The 19,395-nt window shown below is 52.1% G+C and overlaps 1 protein-coding gene across 1 annotated transcript; it reads left to right on the top strand.

The window, feature by feature from the left end:
* The first annotated feature begins 1,271 nt into the window (after positions 1-1,271).
* Positions 1,272-19,295, top strand: fgfr4 (fibroblast growth factor receptor 4). Its single transcript, XM_061248639.1, has 21 exons — positions 1,272-1,597; positions 3,425-3,636; positions 7,379-7,560; positions 7,886-8,030; positions 8,270-8,323; positions 9,317-9,577; positions 10,003-10,092; positions 10,257-10,423; positions 10,801-10,924; positions 11,580-11,770; positions 12,003-12,141; positions 12,275-12,468; positions 12,587-12,732; positions 12,947-13,068; positions 13,172-13,282; positions 13,369-13,559; positions 15,022-15,144; positions 15,515-15,585; positions 16,712-16,849; positions 18,315-18,420; positions 18,807-19,295. The coding sequence occupies exons 2-21, from the start codon at positions 3,543-3,545 to the stop codon at positions 18,984-18,986; spliced, it is 2,829 nt and encodes a 942-aa protein (XP_061104623.1). The 5' UTR covers positions 1,272-1,597; positions 3,425-3,542; the 3' UTR covers positions 18,987-19,295.
* The last annotated feature ends 100 nt before the right edge of the window (positions 19,296-19,395 follow it).

Genomic DNA, 19,395 nt, shown 5'->3' with positions numbered 1-19,395 from the left:
AAAACAATGCAGGGAATATCGTTTCTTGTTTGTAGCTTCCTGTATAATTTATCAATATGCTCGCTGTGTTGTATTGCCGCAGAGTATGTATTTTTCCTCATTGCTCACTAATATCCAGAGTCAAAACAGACAAAGTAAATGAACGCGTAGGGTACCTTGTTAAAAGTAGCCACTATTTCACGAATTAATGAAGCGAAGCTGCTGTTGTGATTGTATATGGCCGCAACTAAGGGGATTACTTAACCGCCAGTTCAATTACAATGATGTAATTAAGAGACAGCAATTCACAGCTATTCAGCGCAGACAGCGAGTACTTTGCAATTACGTGCGTTTTCTCAGGATCCGCCTTGTTTACCCAGCCTCGTTTCGTCACGAAGGGCCAGTAAATAGAACCAGATTCTATTGTAAAAAGAAAAAGTTAAACGCTTTACCCAAAAACAAACCGATTAAAGATAAAATATTTTTTATTTAAACGGAGCAAAATAGTATGCCATCATAAACCAGTAAATACTTTAAAAAATTAAAAATTATACAAATAATCTAAAGGTAGAGCCTATATGCACGCTCCTGTATAAAGGCAATGCATCTCAGGTTATCGGTCATTTGTTTAGGTCGTCATTTGTTTATTTCATCATTTGCAAGTGAATTGAGCTGTATTATCAGAATTTTTACAGCCGAAATGCTGAACACAATAGTCAATGTTTTTTATTGTTGGGAAAATGTAAAGAAAACACAAGTCATCGAAACAATTTGAAAGTGAATGGGGTCCGTTGCGCGCGGGTAGATTTAGGTTTTTATTTGTGAGTGGGGGCTGCCTCGAGGGATTGTTTTAGGGGGGGGTGGGGGTTACAGAATCCCACACCCTCCTCCCCCCTTTCTCTCTCCCGTTTTAGTCCATTGTTGTGACTCTTACGCACGCAGAGCCCCATGCCAGACTGGCAGTAAAATGCTCAGAGCAGCTCCGCCGCGTAACTGGAGAGTTGCTAATTGAGATTTAAGCTGGCTGGATTCTAAATGCTTTACGTTTTACAGGACGAGCCATTGGAGAGCCGACCGAGGGAGAGAGAGGGAGAATGCGAGAGGAGTGATCTGAACAGCGCAAACAACTGACATCTGTTCCATTGTCAGCGCTGCTACGGCTACATTATTTCTACACGCTGTGGACTGGAGCATCTCACGGACTCAACACCTTGCAGTGGAGATGTATTTTATTTTTTCTCGGAACACACGAATATGTTTCCTCTGAAAGCGTTTTCGTTTTAGACGCACATTATCTCACTTTTCAAATGGATTTAGCACTTTGTTCCTTGTGAACTAACTTGGTGCAGTCTTGGCTGTATTTTTCTTCTAGAACCTAATCAGAAACCTGAATTGGACTTTGATCAACGTTCCAAGGTTCGGACTCTCGGCTCGTATTGCGGGCATTGTTTTGGTCTTTAATGGATTTATAGTTTTTTTCCGAAAAGATCTCCCCGCCGATACGGACGGAAGAACATCACCTGATCACCAAAGATCATTTTTGGGTGAAGAATTGGAGATAAGCCCTAAATGGGGGTTCCTTGGCGATAATTAGGAACTTTCACCGACAGCAGGAAGGGTAACTAAGCATAACCATAATTTAAAATGTCTCTGTTGATTGCAATACGTAACATAGGATTTACGGGGCAGTATTATAACATTATAGATTATAGTTTTGCCGAAAAAATATATAATTGCATTTCATGTTTTCTGAGTAACAATGATTTTAGTGTAGTTTAGTTTCTTAGCAAAGCTGACAATGTAGTGTTCATTTTTTGAAAGAAACCGTTATATAATGTTCAATGAAATCATAGAAAAGGACCATTGGGTCGCTGATGTTATGGCATATTTTGTTAAACTGATGGTCAGATCAGGAGTTTCATTCAAATTTCACACAGACCCGCTTCAAATTTCAGCTTTGCTTTGTGAACCAGGTTTTATTTAGTTTCCACTTCTATTCCACAGTTTTGTTAACTCAACGCGCACAGATGTTTATCCCCAAGTTCAGTGTACTTTGTCTCTCGGCTGATCATGTGTTTATATCGGTGCAGTATGATGTAAAGAACCATGTTTACTTCCAGCAAGGCAGAAGATAAAGCGACAGAAATCTCCCACCGTGATTGATCAATCTAACCGAGTGCGACCTATAGACGCTTTTGTGCTGTTTGTGCTCATGTTAAAATTTAACCACGCAGTTTGTTGGAATGTAAGAGCAGAAGAGGGTCTTTGATTTGTGGTTAATGTATTGTAACGCCCTCGGGGAGACATTGTTAAAATACGCCTGGGCCAGGTTAAAGTATAATTAAATTGAATTTATTTTCTTCTCGCAAAAAGTGGATACTATAAATGCAATATTTTACACGGGTCATTTGGTTTGTAGAGTGCAGGTGATGTGCTCAAATGCACTTTATTAGTTTCAAACTCTTAATGCATAATATTCAAATCAACGTGTGCATGGATAGGGTTGCTTCAAACATGACCTTTTAAAGGTTATTGAAAGGCGAAATTACATTTTATTTTAAGAATCTGCAAGGGTTTATGAGGATTACATTGCTGTCATTTAACTCTGAAAAGCGGCTTTATGGATGCCCTGCACATGTAAAACTCTCAACGGTCGATACCGGACTCTGCATAGTTGGATTTCATTGTTAGTATAAAGGGTAATATGTCAGTTTTGATCATGTAAATCTGCTCAACTACATTTCAGATAAGACAGTTTGGTTAAATTAATTGCTGTAAACAGCCGGTTTCCCAAACGAAGATTACGTCCTGCATACAAAAATCATTTTAGTCCAGGAGTAGGCGAAACGTAATCTGGGAAACCAACCCATAACGCGTCAAGAATCCGAATTAAGAACAAAATGATCTTCCCGCAGGATGTAAATGATCTGTCAGTTCGGCGGTCATATCCGAGTTTTATTAGTAGCCTACTAAATTGTGAGTCTATAAAATATTACATTCCAAAGATGTGTCTCGTTGACAAGGCTGTCTGTCTGCAAACTTTTAGATTACGCGGTTATTTCCTCGGGATCTGCGAAGTTGAGTTCGCCACTTATCACCACGTGCCCCGGGCTTCCCAGCGAGATTCAAGTGCTTCCTTTGTAGCGTTATCCGTTATTCAGAGAGCCGACTACACCTTCTATTCACAAAACGCAGCCAGCAACAGCCACACATTCATGCATGCCCGTCAGTCATTCATGGGGAGTGAGCGAGGACGAGAGGCTTTGAGGGTTTGTCATTAAATTAAAGCTTTCACGAATTCATTGTTTATTAATGTCATTGTTTTATATCTGTCATGCATTGAAATGCATTTTTTTTCGCAGCCCTGCCAAGATATATTAGGTCTGTGAAGCGCTGAGTGTGAAATCTGTATGTAATTAAGTTTTTTGTTTTCTTTCCCTTGAAGCTTACGAGCCACAGGGGTGTAAACGGAGCTGGCCAATGCCAAGAGAAGGCACCCGAGTGACTGAGAGCTGAAGGTCCCCCTCCCTTTACTACGAGCCCCACACTCCCCCATCTCCACCATGGTCCTGTCCAGCCAGCTCTCTGTCCTCATCCTGTGCCTGACACACAGCGCGCTCTCCAAATCTGTCCTCAGCGAAGAGAGCCGAGTCAAAGGTTGGTTCCACCATTCTTCTGCCTAATTTCCCTCCTTGTTTGTGTGCTTTTGTTTGTTTATCCATTTCCACAAAGAAATCTCCCTCAAACAATCTGCCTCAACAACTCCCTGAGAACAAACGGGTTATCCCACTGGGAAAGAAACCACATCTGAATTCAGTGCCTTAAAGTCTGGTTTAAGTTCCTCAAGTTTTTCATTATATATCCAAGCCACTTTATATTGAGACTGATGTGGTACAGCCTAAATTAGGTGTCCTTAAATAACACAACTCTTCAGGCACTTGTTTAGTTTATTGAAGAGTCCTCAAATGTACAAGGAAAGGCTGTTGAAATTGTGGAATTTCCTCCTTGGGCAGTGGGGTCTGAGCTGTGACCTCATCTGCGTGTTCCTGGCCACGACGTCATAGAACCGCTCCAGATATACTGTGATTGAGTTGTAGTGTATGTTTGGGTTGCAGTGTAGTCTGTGCTGTAGCGTGTAGGACCAGGAGGAGTCCGAGGCTCTGTAATGGGGCTCTTAACGGCCGTATTCGTCTGTGCCAGGGCAGTCAGGCTCGGGAGTGTAGCCCGCCGTCCTGTTTTACCTGTCTGGGAGCCATTCATTCAGCGCTGTGTTCATTAAGTGTTGTTATGACGTGCGCGGAGCGAGAGATCATGGACTCGCTAACGGCCGACTACCAGGGAGCACAGGGATCAGGGTTTCACTGTCTTTCACAATGCTAACGGGCTAATGGGCTACAGTACAGGCATTAAGTCGAACCCCTTTCTTGCTGGGAAAAAAACAGTAGTTTTTACTGTTCTTATTGATCATAAACTGCTCGGAAGTCGTTAAACAGTGAAATGCAGTTGGTGTGACATTTGCGTTCAGGCTACAGCAGGGTAGTGTTTACCCAGTGGCACCATGGTGTCGCTTGTGAGGGGGGGGCCCCGAGTAGCAGTTTGTTATGGGCCCCTGCCTCTGATCCTCCTACGGACCGGCCCCCACTGGGGGGGGGGGGGGGGGCGGGGCAGAGGCAGACCCGGCAATGCCCCCTACATCTCTGCCTGAGGCCATTACGCTTATTTAAGGCCAGTTATAACTCACCAAGGAAAGTTCCAGATCGAGAGAAAAAGGAGGGAAAAGAAAACAGTGGGCCCTGGGGACGGAGTCGGGGCTAGCCTGCAGTGTAGCGTGTAGCATGTAGCATGTAGCATGTAGCGTGTCCAGTGCAAGGATAACGCCAGGCCCCTCGCCCTGCAACTAACCAGAGCTCACAGGGACAGTCTGTCTCCTGTAACATCAGAGCTCACAGGGACAGTCTGTCTCCTGTAACATCAGGCCAGAGCTCACAGGGACAGTCTGTCTCCTGTAACATCAGGCCAGAGCTCACAGGGACAGTCTGTCTCCTGTAACACCAGAGCTCACAGGGACAGTCTGTCTCCTGTAACACCAGAGCTCACAGGGACAGTCTGTCTCCTGTAACATCAGAGCTCACAGGGACAGTCTGTCTCCTGTAACACCAGGGCTCACAGGGACAGTCTGTCTCCTGTAACATCAGAGCTCACAGGGACAGTCTGTCTCCTGTAACATCAGGCCAGAGCTCACAGGGACAGTCTGTCTCCTGTAACATCAGGGCTCACAGGGACAGTCTGTCTCCTGTAACATCAGAGCTCACAGGGACAGTCTGTCTCCTGTAACATCAGGGCTCACAGGGACAGTCTGTCTCCTGTAACATCAGAGCTCACAGGGACAGTCTGTCTCCTGTAACACCAGAGCTCACAGGGACAGTCTGTCTCCTGTAACACCAGAGCTCACAGGGACAGTCTGTCTCCTGTAACACCAGAGCTCACAGGGACAGTCTGTCTCCTGTAACATCAGAGCTCACAGGGACAGTCTGTCTCCTGTAACATCAGAGCTCACAGGGACAGTCTGTCTCCTGTAACATCAGCGCTCACAGGGACAGTCTGTCTCCTGTAACATCAGAGCTCACAGGGACAGTCTGTCTCCTGTAACATCAGGCCAGAGCTCACAGGGACAGTCTGTCTCCTGTAACATCAGAGCTCACAGGGACAGTCTGTCTCCTGTAACATCAGGCCAGAGCTCACAGGGACAGTCTGTCTCCTGTAACATCAGAGCTCACAGGGACAGTCTGTCTCCTGTAACACCAGAGCTCACAGGGACAGTCTGTCTCCTGTAACACCAGAGCTCACAGGGACAGTCTGTCTCCTGTAACATCAGAGCTCACAGGGACAGTCTGTCTCCTGAAACATCAGAGCTCACAGGGACAGTCTGTCTCCTGTAACATCAGGCCAGAGCTCACAGGGACAGTCTGTCTCCTGTAACATCAGGGCTCACAGGGACAGTCTGTCTCCTGTAACATCAGGCCAGAGCTCACAGGGACAGTCTGTCTCCTGTAACATCAGGGCTCACAGGGACAGTCTGTCTCCTGTAACATCAGGCCAGAGCTCACAGGGACAGTCTGTCTCCTGTAACATCAGGCCAGAGCTCACAGGGACAGTCTGTCTCCTGTAACATCAGAGCTCACAGGGACAGTCTGTCTCCTGTAACATCAGGCCAGCGCTCACAGGGACGCTTGCTGAAACCTTAATTGGTTCATTATTGCTTTGTGTGGTAATCCTCACTGCTGAAGTATCCGTGTCACTCCACCGCCGCTGTGGTGAGAGGCAACAAAGCCGGCTCTGTTTCCCTTTAGAGGTAAAGTGGCAAATTACGAGGGTGGGACCTCACCTCAGCCTGTTGGAGTAATGTGCAGAACTTAGTCAGCAGTTCTCATGGCAACAAACACCCTTCAGAACAGACACCCCCCCCCCCCCCAAAAGTAATGAAAGAAGGGGCCGTGTTGAAATACAGAGATGAGTTTGTGCTCTCTTGTGTTGAGGTCTCTTTCACAGTGGGCCTTCACTCCGGCCCTCGAGGTCAGGCCGGGGTCAGGGTGCAGCCTGGAGCCCATCGGTGTGTGTTTCTGTGTGGCTCTGGGCTCTGGGCTCTGGGCTCTGGGCTCTGGGCTTGTCTCACTGTGTCTGAACAGAGGTGGGGAGGAGCTGGGTAGGGGTACCCCCAACACCCCAACACACCAACACACCAACGCCCCAACACCTAATGGTACAGTAAAGAGAGCATGATTGTGTCACCCCAGTGCTCACAGTGGGGGTGTTTTTGTTCCATTACTGAGGGGGGTCCCGCTCACTGGCTTTGTAAGCAGTAGGAAACTGGGTTTGATGTGTAATGTGGTCTGTCCCTGGTCTGTCCCTGGTCTGTCCCTGGTCTGTCTCTGGTCTGTCTCTGGTCTGTCTCTGGTCTGTCCCTGGTCTGTCCCATCCACGCGAGTGTTGATTATCTATCTCATCTCCTAATATGTTCCGTCAGTTAAAACTGGACCGTAAAAGAGAGATTTTAGTTTGTTTTGTTTTGTTTTACTTGAGGAGAACAGATTGCCCTTCGACGAAAGATTTGCAGGAAGCGATTAGACAGGAAATTGGGCTGTAATTACAGCTCTTTCTGCTGCACGGTGAGGCGTGTGTGTGAGTGTGTGAGTGTGTGAGTGTGTGAGTGTGTGAGTGTGTGAGTGTGTGAGTGTGTGTGTGTGAGGCGATTGTTAGGATTGGACACGCTAACCAGGTTTTATCGCAACGTTTAATCAGAGCCCTGACAAGGCTTTCAGCCGAAACCTCGGAGAGAACGCTGAACCCTGGCTGTGTTTTAACAGCCTGCCCCTCTCCCCCTCTCCCCCTCTCCCCCCAGAGCACAGACCCCCACACCCCCTCCTGCAGCCGGGACACCCCGAGAACGCCACGGTGCGGGCCGGGGGCCAGGTGGAGCTGCGCTGCAGGGTGCACAGGCCCGGCACCACCCGGGTCCAGTGGCTGAAGCGAGACCCAGATCACACGGGGCCCGGTGGCCTGCCCCTCCTCAGGGCCCTCACGGTGAGTGACAGCTGTCCGTCACACTCTTAGTCACTCTCAGCCGGCAGCAGGGCTGCTCATACCAGACACCTCAAAATGGAGGGAAACCAGCATCACATGATTTATATTCTCTTAAGAGAGGCATCTGCTTTCAGTTATTGGAGACAAGATGACAGGTGATAGTTCTTTGTGATGGAACGTCATAGTAGGTAGAAGGTGATAGTTCGTCAGTGTCTGTGAGTGTTTCTGTTCTCTGGTGCTGAGTGTTTCTGTTCTCTGTTTCTGTTCTCTGGTGCTGAGTGTTTCTGTTCTCTGGTGCTGAGTGTTTCTGTTCTCCTGCCTCCAGCCGCTCCTCAGTAACGTCTCTAAGGTCAGTGTCCTGCCTCTGACCAGCGTCACCGTGGGCGATTCGGGGGAGTACGTCTGCAGGGCACAGAACTCCGCACTGCAGGCCGAGCAGTCTGCCTGGCTCCACGTTTTACCTGTACCAGGTGTGTGATCCAGACTCCGCCCCTATGCACCCTGTGTGTGTGTGTGTGAGTGTGTGAGTGTGTGAGTGTGTGAGTGTGTGAGTGTGTGAGAGAGAGAGAGAGAGAGAGAGAGAGAGAGAGAGAGAGAGAGAGAGTGAGAGTGAGAGTGAGAGTGAGAGTGAGAGTGAGAGTGAGAGTGAGAGTGAGAGTGAGAGTGAGAGATTAGTGAGGTCACAGTTCTGTTCCTGTTTTCTCTGCAGAAAAGCCCCCTCCCTGGAGCCCAGGACTGGAGGCCCCCAGCGAACACCCTGCCGGTAAGCCCCTCCTGAAGAGACTGAAGGGCGGGGTTTGGGACGGGTGAGGGAGGGGGTGGGGGCGAGTTTTGGGACGGGTGAGAGAGGGGGTCGGTGGGTGGGGTTTGGGATGGGGGGAGGGTGTGTGGGGGCGCAGTGGGTTAGCCCCCTCCCACACTCAGGCCGTGGAGCCCCAGACTCTGTCACGCTACGACATGTTCATTACCGGCCCTGTCAGTCTGAGTGTGCAGCCTGCAGCTCCTCAGAGGGTCTAGAATGATCCACCGCGACGGGGGGGGGGGGGGAGGGTGGGACAGGGGGGTTGGGGATGGGGGCTGTTTTGGAGGTTTGGGGATGGGGGCTGTGTGTGTTGGAAGTTTGGGGGTGGGGGCTGTGTTGGGGACAGGGGCTGTGTGTGTTGGAGGTTTGGGGGTGGGGGCTGTGTTGGGGATGGGGGTTATGTTGGAGGTTTGGGGATGGGGGCTGTGTTGGAGGTTTGGGGGTGGGGGCTGTGTTGGAGGTTTGGGGATGGGGGCTGTGTTGGAGGTTTGGGGATGGGGGCTGTGTTGGGGATGGGGGCTGTGTTGGAGGTTTGGGGATGGGGGCTGTGTTGGAGGTTTGGGGGTGGGGGCTGTGTTGGAGGTTTGGGGATGGGGGCTGTGTTGGAGGTTTGGGGATGGGGGCTGTGTTGGGGATGGGGGCTGTGTTGGAGGTTTGGGGATGGGGGCTGTGTTGGAGGTTTGGGGGTGGGGGCTGTGTTGGAGGTTTGGGGATGGAGGCTGTGTTGGAGGTTTGGGGATGGAGGCTGTGTTGGAGGTTGGGGATGGGGGCTGTGTTGGGGATGGAGGCTGTGTTGGGGATGGGGGCTGTGTTGGAGGTTTGGGGATGGGGGCTGTGTTGGGGATGGGGGCTGTGTTGGGGATGGGGGCTGTGTTGGGGATGGGGGCTGTGTTGGGGATGGGGGCTGTGTGTAGGAGCCGGCCCATGAGCTGAGCGTGTCTCTGGGCCCCGCAGACGGCCCTGAGGAGCTGGAGGACGTGGTGGAGCACCTCATCCTGGAGCCCGGGGACGTGCTGAAGCTGCGGTGCGACTCGAGCCGGCCCGGCGCCCTCCTGTGGTTCAGGGGGGAACAGCGGGTCACACACAGCGCCCGCATTCAGATCCGCTCTGGGGTCATGGAGGTCTCCGACGTCACGTACGAGGACTCGGGCCTGTACGTCTGCGTCCTGCGAGGCACCCGCGAGCCGCTGAGGAACTTCTCCATCACTGTGGCAGGTAATGACATCACTGGGGCGGGTAATGACATCACTGGGGCGGGTAATGACATCACTGGGGCGGGTAATGACATCACTGGGGCGGGTAATGACATCACTGGGGCGGGTAATGACATCACTGGGGCGGGTAATGACATCACTGGGGCGGGTAATGACATCACTGGGGCGGGTAATGACATCACTTTGGCGGGTAATGACATCACTGGGGCGGGTAATGGCATCACTGGGACTGGTAATGACATCATTGGGGCGGGTAATGACATCATTGGGGCGGGTAATGACATCCTTAATTACACACAGACATAATGACATCACACCGACATTATATGTGTGTGTGTGTGTGTGTGTGTGTGTGTGTGTGTGTGTGTGTGTAAGTAGATAGTACATGGAATATTACTTACATTTAATGAAAATTTCATGTTGCAGATTCTCTGGGGTCAGGTGATGACGATGAAGACAATGGTTTGGATGACACTTCAACTGAAATGGAGAAGGACCAGGTCTACTTCACCAGAGGTCAGCTATGCTGCTATTACTGTACAATAATGATGTGACATTCTGATTTATTCCAATGAATTATAATGTGTGTAATGTGGCCATGCAATACTAGTTGAGTGATATCGTGATGTGATGTGATATAGTGAGTGTTTGGTGGAGCTCACACCCCCATCCTGTCTCAGGACCGTACTGGACGCACACTCAGCGCATGGAGAAGAAGCTGTACGCTGTTCCCGCTGGGAACACCGTGAAATTCCGCTGTCCCGCCATGGGAACACCGCTGCCCTCCATCCGCTGGCTGAAGAACGGCCGGGAATTCCGGGGGGAGCACCGGATCGGGGGAATCAAGGTAGGCCCCCGGGGTGGGGGGCGGGCCTGTCGGCCACCTGGGTCTTTTGTGAGCGTCGGGGTCTTTCAACGGGACTATTACCCCGCCATGCTGGGGCAGCAGGACGGCCCTGCCTGCTCAGAGAGCTGTCAGCGACTCCCTTTGTCTCCCTAACACAATAAGAGAGCCGCTCACGACGAGCCGACCGTACGCAGGTCTTCGTCTCCATAGTGACTTACAAACACGCTGCTGATTGTCTCACAGGTGTGTGGTGACGAACCGTAAACCTGTCCAACCCATTTGATTTGTTGTAATGGATTTCTTAACACGTTTGGGTCATGAACACTGAGCTGAACTGAGTCGGTAACAAACCTGCATTGTTGTGTTTCTGGGGGCAGCTGCGGCATCAGCACTGGAGCCTGGTGATGGAGAGCGTGGTTCCGTCGGACCGGGGGAACTACACGTGCGTGGTGGAGAACCGGTTTGGCTCCATCGCTCACAGCTACCTCCTGGATGTGCTGGGTGAGAGGCCTCATAACACGCATCACAAACCCAAACCCAAACCGTCTGACCTCCGACCCTCCCCCACCGCTTCCCTGTTTTCCTGCCGTCTCTCCGAGACGGAAAAACGCCATGAAAGCGAGCATCAGGGTGCAGGAATGCGGTCCGGCTTCAGATGCATGCTGGGATAGTTAAGATCTGCTTGGGGGATTGGGTAATAAATATGGGCCCAGCGGGGGGGGGGGTCTGGCGTCGGCTCGTATGCGACGCCCCTGGGACGGGGTACCCGTGGAGGCCCTGTTTGTTATTGAGCCCTGTTTGGGGTCAGCCGGCATCTCCAAGCACAACAGGGTTTCAGCCAAACAAATAAAGTCTTCAACAACTTGAAAGAGCCGAGCCGTGTCGTCTGGGTCAGGCCTCCCAATGGAGCCGGCTGGGGCTGTGAGCCCCTCCCTGAGCTGGGATCAAATCACCACTCAGTTAACATCTTTCTCTTTTACTTTTGGGGAATTATTGCTCAGAATAAATCCCTGGTGGTACACATCTTGTTTGCCTGTGAGTGATGGGATAAATGGCATGCGTGAGCAGAGGGGTTGCGGGGCTAATCTTTGCTGGGCCGCGGGGCTAATCTTCGCTGGGCCGCGGGGCTAATCGTTCCTCCTGCCCCTGGTTTCAGAGCGCTCCCCACACCGGCCCATCCTGCAGGCGGGGCTTCCCGCCAACACCACCGCCATTGTGGGCGGCGACGTGCAGTTCTACTGCAAGGTCTACAGCGACGCCCAGCCCCACATCCAGTGGCTGAAGCACATCGAGAAGAACGGGAGCCTCTACGGGCCAGATGGCATCCCTTACGTCCAGATCCTAAAGGTGAGAGAGAGGAAGAGGGGGAGATTGACCATTTACAAAAAGCACTCAAAAACTGCAAAGCTTACCTTCTGGTCCTATTGGTTCAATTTCACGAGATTAAATCAGTCGAGCAAATTATTTCCTTGCATTGACCCTGGTATGTTTGCCAGTAAATGCATCTCTGGCTTTTGGCTTGAGAGCTGTGATGGTAAAAGCTCTTCTTTGACGGTAAACGGTCTGTGTTTGTCTGCAGACTGGCAGTTTGAACATGTCGGAGGTGGAAGTTCTGTACCTGAGCAACGTGACCCTGGCTGACGCGGGAGAGTACACCTGCCTGGCGGGGAACTCCATCGGGTTTTCCTTCCAGTCCGCCTGGCTCACCGTTCTCTCAGGTGAGCTTCGGTTAGACCGTGCTGGTGGACTGCTCCATGCCGTTTTTGTGAAGGAGGTGGATGTCTCATGCGGGTTGAGCGCGACCGTGTAATTGAACCAGGTTACTGATTTCTTGCTTGTTGGTTTTTGCAGAGGAGGAAGTGGTGGAGGAAGTGGACTTGATGGAGACCAAGTACACGGACATCATCATCTATGCCTCGGGCGTTGTGGCACTGGTGATGGCCGTTGTGATCGCGGTTCTGTGCCGCATGCAGTCCAGCCCCAGCCGGGAGGCCTTCGACGTTCTCCCCGTGCAGAAGCTCTCCAAGTTTCCCCTACGCAGACAGGTACCCTTACAAACCCAGGTCTTTTTAGACCGGTATCCTCTCTTACCTGCCTTCTCTTGGGTCAGATGTTCCTCTCTGAGCCCCTCGGTCTGATGGAGCTGTGTCTCGCTCCCTGCAGTACTCCGTGGAGTCAAACTCGTCGGGGAAGTCCAGCGCCTCCCTGATGCGTGTGGCTCGCCTCTCCTCCAGCTGCTCGCCCATGCTGGCCGGAGTCATGGAGTTCGACCTGCCCTACGACCCCGACTGGGAGTTCCCCCGAGAGAAGTGAGTCCCCAAACAAGGCCTGCACCCCTTCAGAACGTCTCTTTCTGCCCCCACACTCTCCCCATAGCCAAGCCCCCATCAAACCAGGCTTGCACCCCTCCGGAACCCCAAATCCCACTCCTTCTGCCCCCACACACTCTCCCCAAAACCAAGCCCCATCCAGCTTTTTCCCCTGCCCGCACAGTGTTGTGACCCCTCCTGTCCTTTGCCCTAGTTTGACCCTTGGGAAGCCGCTGGGAGAAGGCTGCTTTGGTCAGGTGGTGAGAGCAGAGGCTTATGGGATACCGAAGGACACCGCTGACCAGGTATCTACAGTGGCAGTGAAGATGCTGAAAGGTACGAGGCAGCACCTGTAACGTGGGTCGGCCATTTTAGATGTTTAAACTTTTAAATGTCAATTCCCCATGCCACTCTGACTGAATGAACCCCCCACCTGTAGATGACGCCACAGACAAAGACCTGGCGGACCTCATCTCTGAGATGGAGCTGATGAAGCTGATGGACAAACACAAGAACATCATCAACCTGCTGGGCGTGTGCACGCAGAACGGTGAGTCCCTCTCGTGTAGCCCCCCCGTGACCTCAGTGCACCCCCTCCCGCTGAGCGTGTGTAACCGTGATCATGCCACCCCTCAGGGCCGCTGTATGTGCTGGTGGAGTACGCCTCGAAGGGCAGTCTGAGGGAGTACCTGCGTGCCCGCCGCCCCCCTGGCATGGACTACACCTTCGACATGACCAAGGTGCCCGAGGAGCAGCTCACCTTCAAAGACCTGCTGTCCTGCGCATACCAGGTGGCACGAGGCATGGAGTACCTGGCCTCCAGAAGAGTGAGTGTCCCTGACCCCCACCCTGACCCTCACCCCCACCCTGACCCCCACCCTGACCCCCACCCTCACCCTGACCCTCACCCTGACCCTCACCCTCACCCCCACCCTCACCCTCACCCTGACCCTCACCCCCACCCTGACCCTTACCCCCACCCCCACCCTGACCCTCACCCTGACCCCCACCCTGACCCTCACCCCCACCCTGACCCCCACCCCCACCCTCACCCTGACCCCCACCCTGACCCTCACCCTCACCCTCACCCTCACCCTCACCCTCACCCCCACCCTGACCCTGACCCTGACCCTCACCCCCACCCCCAACCTGACCCTTACCCCCACCCTTACCCCCACCCCCACCCTGACCCTCACCCTGACCCTCACCCCCACCCTCACCCTGACCCTCACCCTCACCCTGACCCCCACCCTAACACTAACCCCAATGCTAACCCGAATGGCAACTGTACACCCAAAAATACCACACCTTAACACCACACTCAGGACTACGGCAGCTTTTGCGGAAGCCACCAGGACCCTCAGGATCATCCAGATGACACATCATCTGCAGAACTCTGCAGCCAGAACTACTGAAAAAGATGCAGGAACTGGCCACCCTGGTGAGACCGGCCTCCCCGACAGAGGACACCATGTTGTTACTGACGGGGAATGCCTGGAACTGGCTCCACACATGCATGCAGATTTTGGAGGAACACTATCTGAAGATCCTGGAACAACTTACTAAAAAGTTGGAGAGAATCCAGCTGAACGACTGGCTGGAGGCGTTCCAGGTGGCGGCCAGGTGAGCCAAAGGAAGTTTGGCTGAAGATTACACCCGACCACCGTGGACATCACTCTGAAAAACTAACCCGAACTGGACCCCCCCAGGGTGTTACGAGGTTCTCCCTAGAGTCTGTTCTGCCTCCGTGGGCTTCAGCAGTCTCAGTGCCTCCGTAAAATCCCGCTGGCAAACAGCCCAGGAGATCCGTCTGCAGACGGGGCCATTATCGCTTCTCTGGGGGCTGTGAAGAATGCAGCCGTCTGAAGCCTTGCATAACCTGCCGGAGTCCCCACACACCACTCCTACTGAAAATCACCAAAATAACCCCTAATCACATCCATTCAAACAGCCTTTCTTTCAGAAGCCAAATCTATATAAAGATACTTAATTACAGAATTTTCTAAATGCCCCTTTTCTCAATGACTCAAACTGTATGCTACATTTAGAAGTTGAAGGGTAACAACTTTTATTTCCCTCCTTTTGGCCTGTTTGGGGTTTCCACTGTTACAGGGGAGTTCACAGCAGAAGTGAATGCTCAGCTAAAATAAGCAAAGCAAATGGGTGGAAAAAAAATGATGAAAATTACTTCTAACATCTGGGCTTCTAATCCCATTAACAAGAGCAGACTTTGAAAGGCACCAGATCAGTATTTGGACCTGACCAATGTTTTTTTTTAATATTTCACAGTGCATCCACAGAGATTTAGCGGCGAGGAACGTCCTGGTGACAGAGGACAACGTCATGAAGATCGCAGACTTTGGCTTGGCACGAGGGGTCCACCAGATCGACTACTACAAGAAAACTTCCAATGTGAGTGGTGGCTGTGGCTGTGGGCGCCTCTCTCTTGCTCTCTCGCTTTCCCTCTCCCTCTCTCTCCCTCTCTCTCTCTCTCTCTCTCTCACGGGATCGAGTGTGGTCGTACAGAGCCGGTTTCTGCAGCTGGTCGTGTCCGTGGCCCTTGCTGCACATAAACATTGTACTGGTCGACATTCTGGCCGGCCGTCCCAGTGGTGGCTGTTTTTACAGACAGATGTTGAACGCCACCCCTGACTGGCAGGCTGGCTAATGGGGGATAATTGGAATTTGGGGGGGATTAGAGATCAGAGGGAGGGCGATCAAGCCCTGTCGCTGTGGTAACGCACTGACCACTCACAGTGCGGCGTTGTTGTTGTGATTGCAGGGCCGGCTGCCTGTGAAATGGATGGCACCGGAGGCCTTGTTCGACAGAGTCTATACGCACCAGAGCGACGTGTAAGTCCCCCGCCCGCCCCTCTGCCCGCTGCGCGCCCCTCTGCCCGCCGCGCGCCCCTCTGCCCGCCCCTCTGCCCGCCGCCCGCCCCTCTGCCCGCCGCGCGGGAATGTGCTGAGCGTAGCGGCTCTGTGTCCTGACTGAGGCTGAACCTGAGAGGACCCCCAACACGCACACACACACACACACACACACACACAGCCATTACCCCAAACACACACAGACACAGCCATTACCCCCAACACACACACACACACACACACACACACAGCCATTACCCCAAACGCACACAGACACAGCCATTACCCCAAACACACACACACACACACACACACACACAGCCATTACCCCAAACACACACAGACACAGCCATTACCCCAAACACACACAGACACACACAGCCATTACCCCAAACACACACAGACACACACAGCCATTACCCCAAACACACACAGACGCACACTCACACACACACACACACACACAGCCATTACCCCAAACACACACAGACGCACACTCACACACACACACACACAGCCATTACCCCAAACACACACACACACACACACAGCCATTACCCCAAACACACACACACACTCACACTCACACTCACACACACACAAACACACACACACACACACACACACACACACAGCCATTACCCCAAACACACACACACACTCACACACACACTCACACAGCCATTACCCCAAACACACACACACACTCACACACACACTCACACAGCCATTACCTCAAACACACACTCACACACACACACACACACACACAGCCATTACCTCAAACACACACTCACACAGGACCTCCAGGAGCAGGGCTGGTGACCCCTGCCCAAGAGGGAAATAAAGATTAAAATGCCAAGAATACAACAAAGTTTTTAACACAACGCTAAAAACGAATACACTTATGTATGAAAAACAATAAACCACATACAAACAAATGGCAATAAAAGCATTGGAGTGCCCAGTGTGAACCCACTGGGAGAAGCAGGCTGAGGCGAGCTCAAGCAGCACAGAGCCCTCACAGTGGCCCTCACAGTGATTCTCTGTGGGTGCAGGGTGCTCTCTCGCTGCCCCCAGGGGCTCACGCCGTCTCTTGTTGCCACAGGTGGTCGTTCGGGGTGCTGATGTGGGAGATCTTCACCCTGGGGGGTTCGCCCTACCCCGGGATCCCAGTGGAGGAGCTCTTCAAGCTGCTTAAGGAGGGGCATCGAATGGACAAGCCCTCCAACTGCCCCCACGACCTGTAAGTGCCCCAAACCGCCCTCCAACTGCCCTCACAACCTGTAATTGCCCCAAACCACCCTCAAACTGCCCCCACGACTTGTAAATGCCCCAAACCACCCTCCAACTGCCCCCACTACCTGTAAGTGCCCCAAACCGCCCTCCAACTGCCCCCATGACCTGTTAGTGCCCCAAATGGCCAGGGTACAAACAAACGCCTCCAACTATCTCACCTGCTGTTGGGTGGCTCTGACCGCCTTTGTAGTCTCTGACCGTGTGTGTAGTCTGACTAGTCTGACCGTGTGTGTAAGACTCTGACGTAGTCTGACCGTGTGTGTAGTCAGACTGTAGTGTGACTGTGTGTGTAGTCAGACTGTAGTGTGACCGTGTGTGACTGTAGTGTGACCGTGTGTGACCGTGTGTGTAGTCAGACTGTAGTGTGACCGTGTGTGACTGTGTGACCGTGTGTGTAGTCTGACTGTAGTCTGACAGTGTGAGTAGTCTGACCATAGTCTGACCGAGTGTGTAGTCAGACTGTAGTGTGACCGTGTGTGTAGTCAGACTGTAGTGTGACTGTGTGTGTAGTCTGACTGTAGTGTGACCGTGTGTGTAGTCAGACTGTAGTGTGACCGTGTGTAGTCAGACTGTAGTGTGACCGTGTGTGTAGTCAGACTGTAGTCTGACCGTGTGTGTAGTCAGACTGTAGTCTGACCGTGTGTGACCGTGTGTGACCGTGTGTGACTGTGTGTGACCGTGTGTGACCGTGTGTGACTGTAGTGTGACCGTGTGTGACCGTGTGTGACCGTGTGTGACCGTGTGTGACTGTGTGTGACTGTGTGTGACCGTGTGTGACTGTAGTGTGACCGTGTGTGACCGTGTGTGACCGTGTGTGACTGTAGTGACCGTGTGTGACCGTGTGTGACCGTGTGTGTAGTCAGACTGTAGTGTGACCGTGTGTGACCGTGTGTGACCGTGTGTGACTGTAGTGTGACCGTGTGTGACCATGTGTGACTGTAGTGTGACCGTGTGTGGCCGTGTGTGACCGTGTGTGTAGTCTGACCGTGTGTGACCGTGTGTGTAGTCAGACTGTAGTGTGACCGTGTGTGACCGTGTGTGTAGTCAGACTGTAGTGTGACCGTGTGTGACCGTAGTCTGACCGTGTGTGTAGTCAGACTGTAGTGTGACCGTGTGTGTAGTCAGACTGTAGTGTGACCGTGTGTGACCGTGTGTGACCGTAGTCTGACCGTGTGTGTAGTCAGACTGTAGTGTGACCGTGTGTGACCGTGTGTGACCGTGTGTGGCCGTGTGTGACCGTGTGTGACTGTCATGTGTGACCGTGTGTGACCGTAGTCTGACCGTGTGTGTAGTCAGACTGTAGTGTGACCGTGTGTGACCGTGTGTGGCCGTGTGTGACCGTGTGTGACTGTAGTGTGACTGTAGTGTGACTGTGTGTGACCGTGTGTGACCGTGTGTGGTTCTCTCTGCAGCTACATGAAGATGCGGGAGTGCTGGCACGCCGTGCCGACCCAGAGGCCCGCCTTCAAGCAGCTGGTGGAGGAGCTGGACCGCGTGCTACTGGCCGTCTCCGACGAGGTGAGGCTCTCATTGGCTGCCTGGCCTGCCACACACAGGGACGCCATGGCAACAGCACTCAATAAATCACTACATCCGCCAATCAAACACATTTATTATTATTTATTATTTTCATTAGAGATTCATCACTAGTGTTGGACGTCACACTTTCTTTCATAGAAAGCTGCAAAAACATTTCACCTAGAAAAAGTGAAAGTTGTTTGGGTCCAGCAGGGTAACACACAGCAGATCCCAGACAAAGGGAGGCCTGTTGGTGAGTGCCTGGTTGTTCTCAGAGGACCGCAGCAGGCCTTCGGTGGGGAGACAGATGGCGTTGGGTGTCCTGTGGCTGACCGTGCGGATTTGGCAGCCATGTTAAACTGGTGTTTTGGTGTTTTCCCTGTCAGTATCTGGACCTGTCCACGCCATTCGAGCAGTACTCCCCGTCCTGCGAAGACTCGTCCAGCTCCTGCCTCTCGGACAGCGACTCGGTCTTTACCCACGATGCCCTGTTACCCACGATGCCCCTGTCCACCGACCCCTGCCTGCTGGGCTACCAGCACGTACCCTCCAGGATGAAGACCTGAAACCCACACGCTGTCCAAAATGGAGGATGGGGCCCCCGCAGACCTGAGGGCATTATTTAGGCGGGGGGGTGGGTTGCTTTAAAAAACACGCGCGTTAAGAACTAGTGCGGACCACACGGTTCTGGCCCTGATCCCAAGAACGTTATCTCAACAGCTGCAATGAAGCTGGACTCTGCGTCTGCTTTGCCATGGGAACAGACAGCCAATGGGCCGCCTGTACAAAAACAGCAGCAGATCTGGTACAATGTAGAGCCAGTATTGGACAATGAAAAGAGAAAATATATTTTGTTATAAAAAAAAAAAAAAGCTGATATCATTGTGAAATATAAATATATATATAAGATTATTTTACAATCTGGTATTTAAAAATTGTCGTAAATCTCAGGATCTCTTAAGTATTAAGTTGCTA

This window comes from Conger conger, chromosome 7 (genome assembly GCF_963514075.1).
Source record: "Conger conger chromosome 7, fConCon1.1, whole genome shotgun sequence".
NCBI lineage: Eukaryota > Metazoa > Chordata > Actinopteri > Anguilliformes > Congridae > Conger > Conger conger.
This window is presented reverse-complemented; position numbering and strand designations above follow the sequence as displayed.

Coding starts and splice junctions, on each gene's coding strand:
- fgfr4 (XM_061248639.1), top strand. CDS start 3,543: ATGGTCCTGTCCAGCCAGCTCTCTGTCCTCATCCTGTGCCTGACACAC. Junction 13,560..15,021: donor AGTACCTGGCCTCCAGAAGA/GTGAGTGTCCCT, acceptor AATATTTCACAG/TGCATCCACAGAGATTTAGC. Junction 16,850..18,314: donor TCCAACTGCCCCCACGACCT/GTAAGTGCCCCA, acceptor TTCTCTCTGCAG/CTACATGAAGATGCGGGAGT.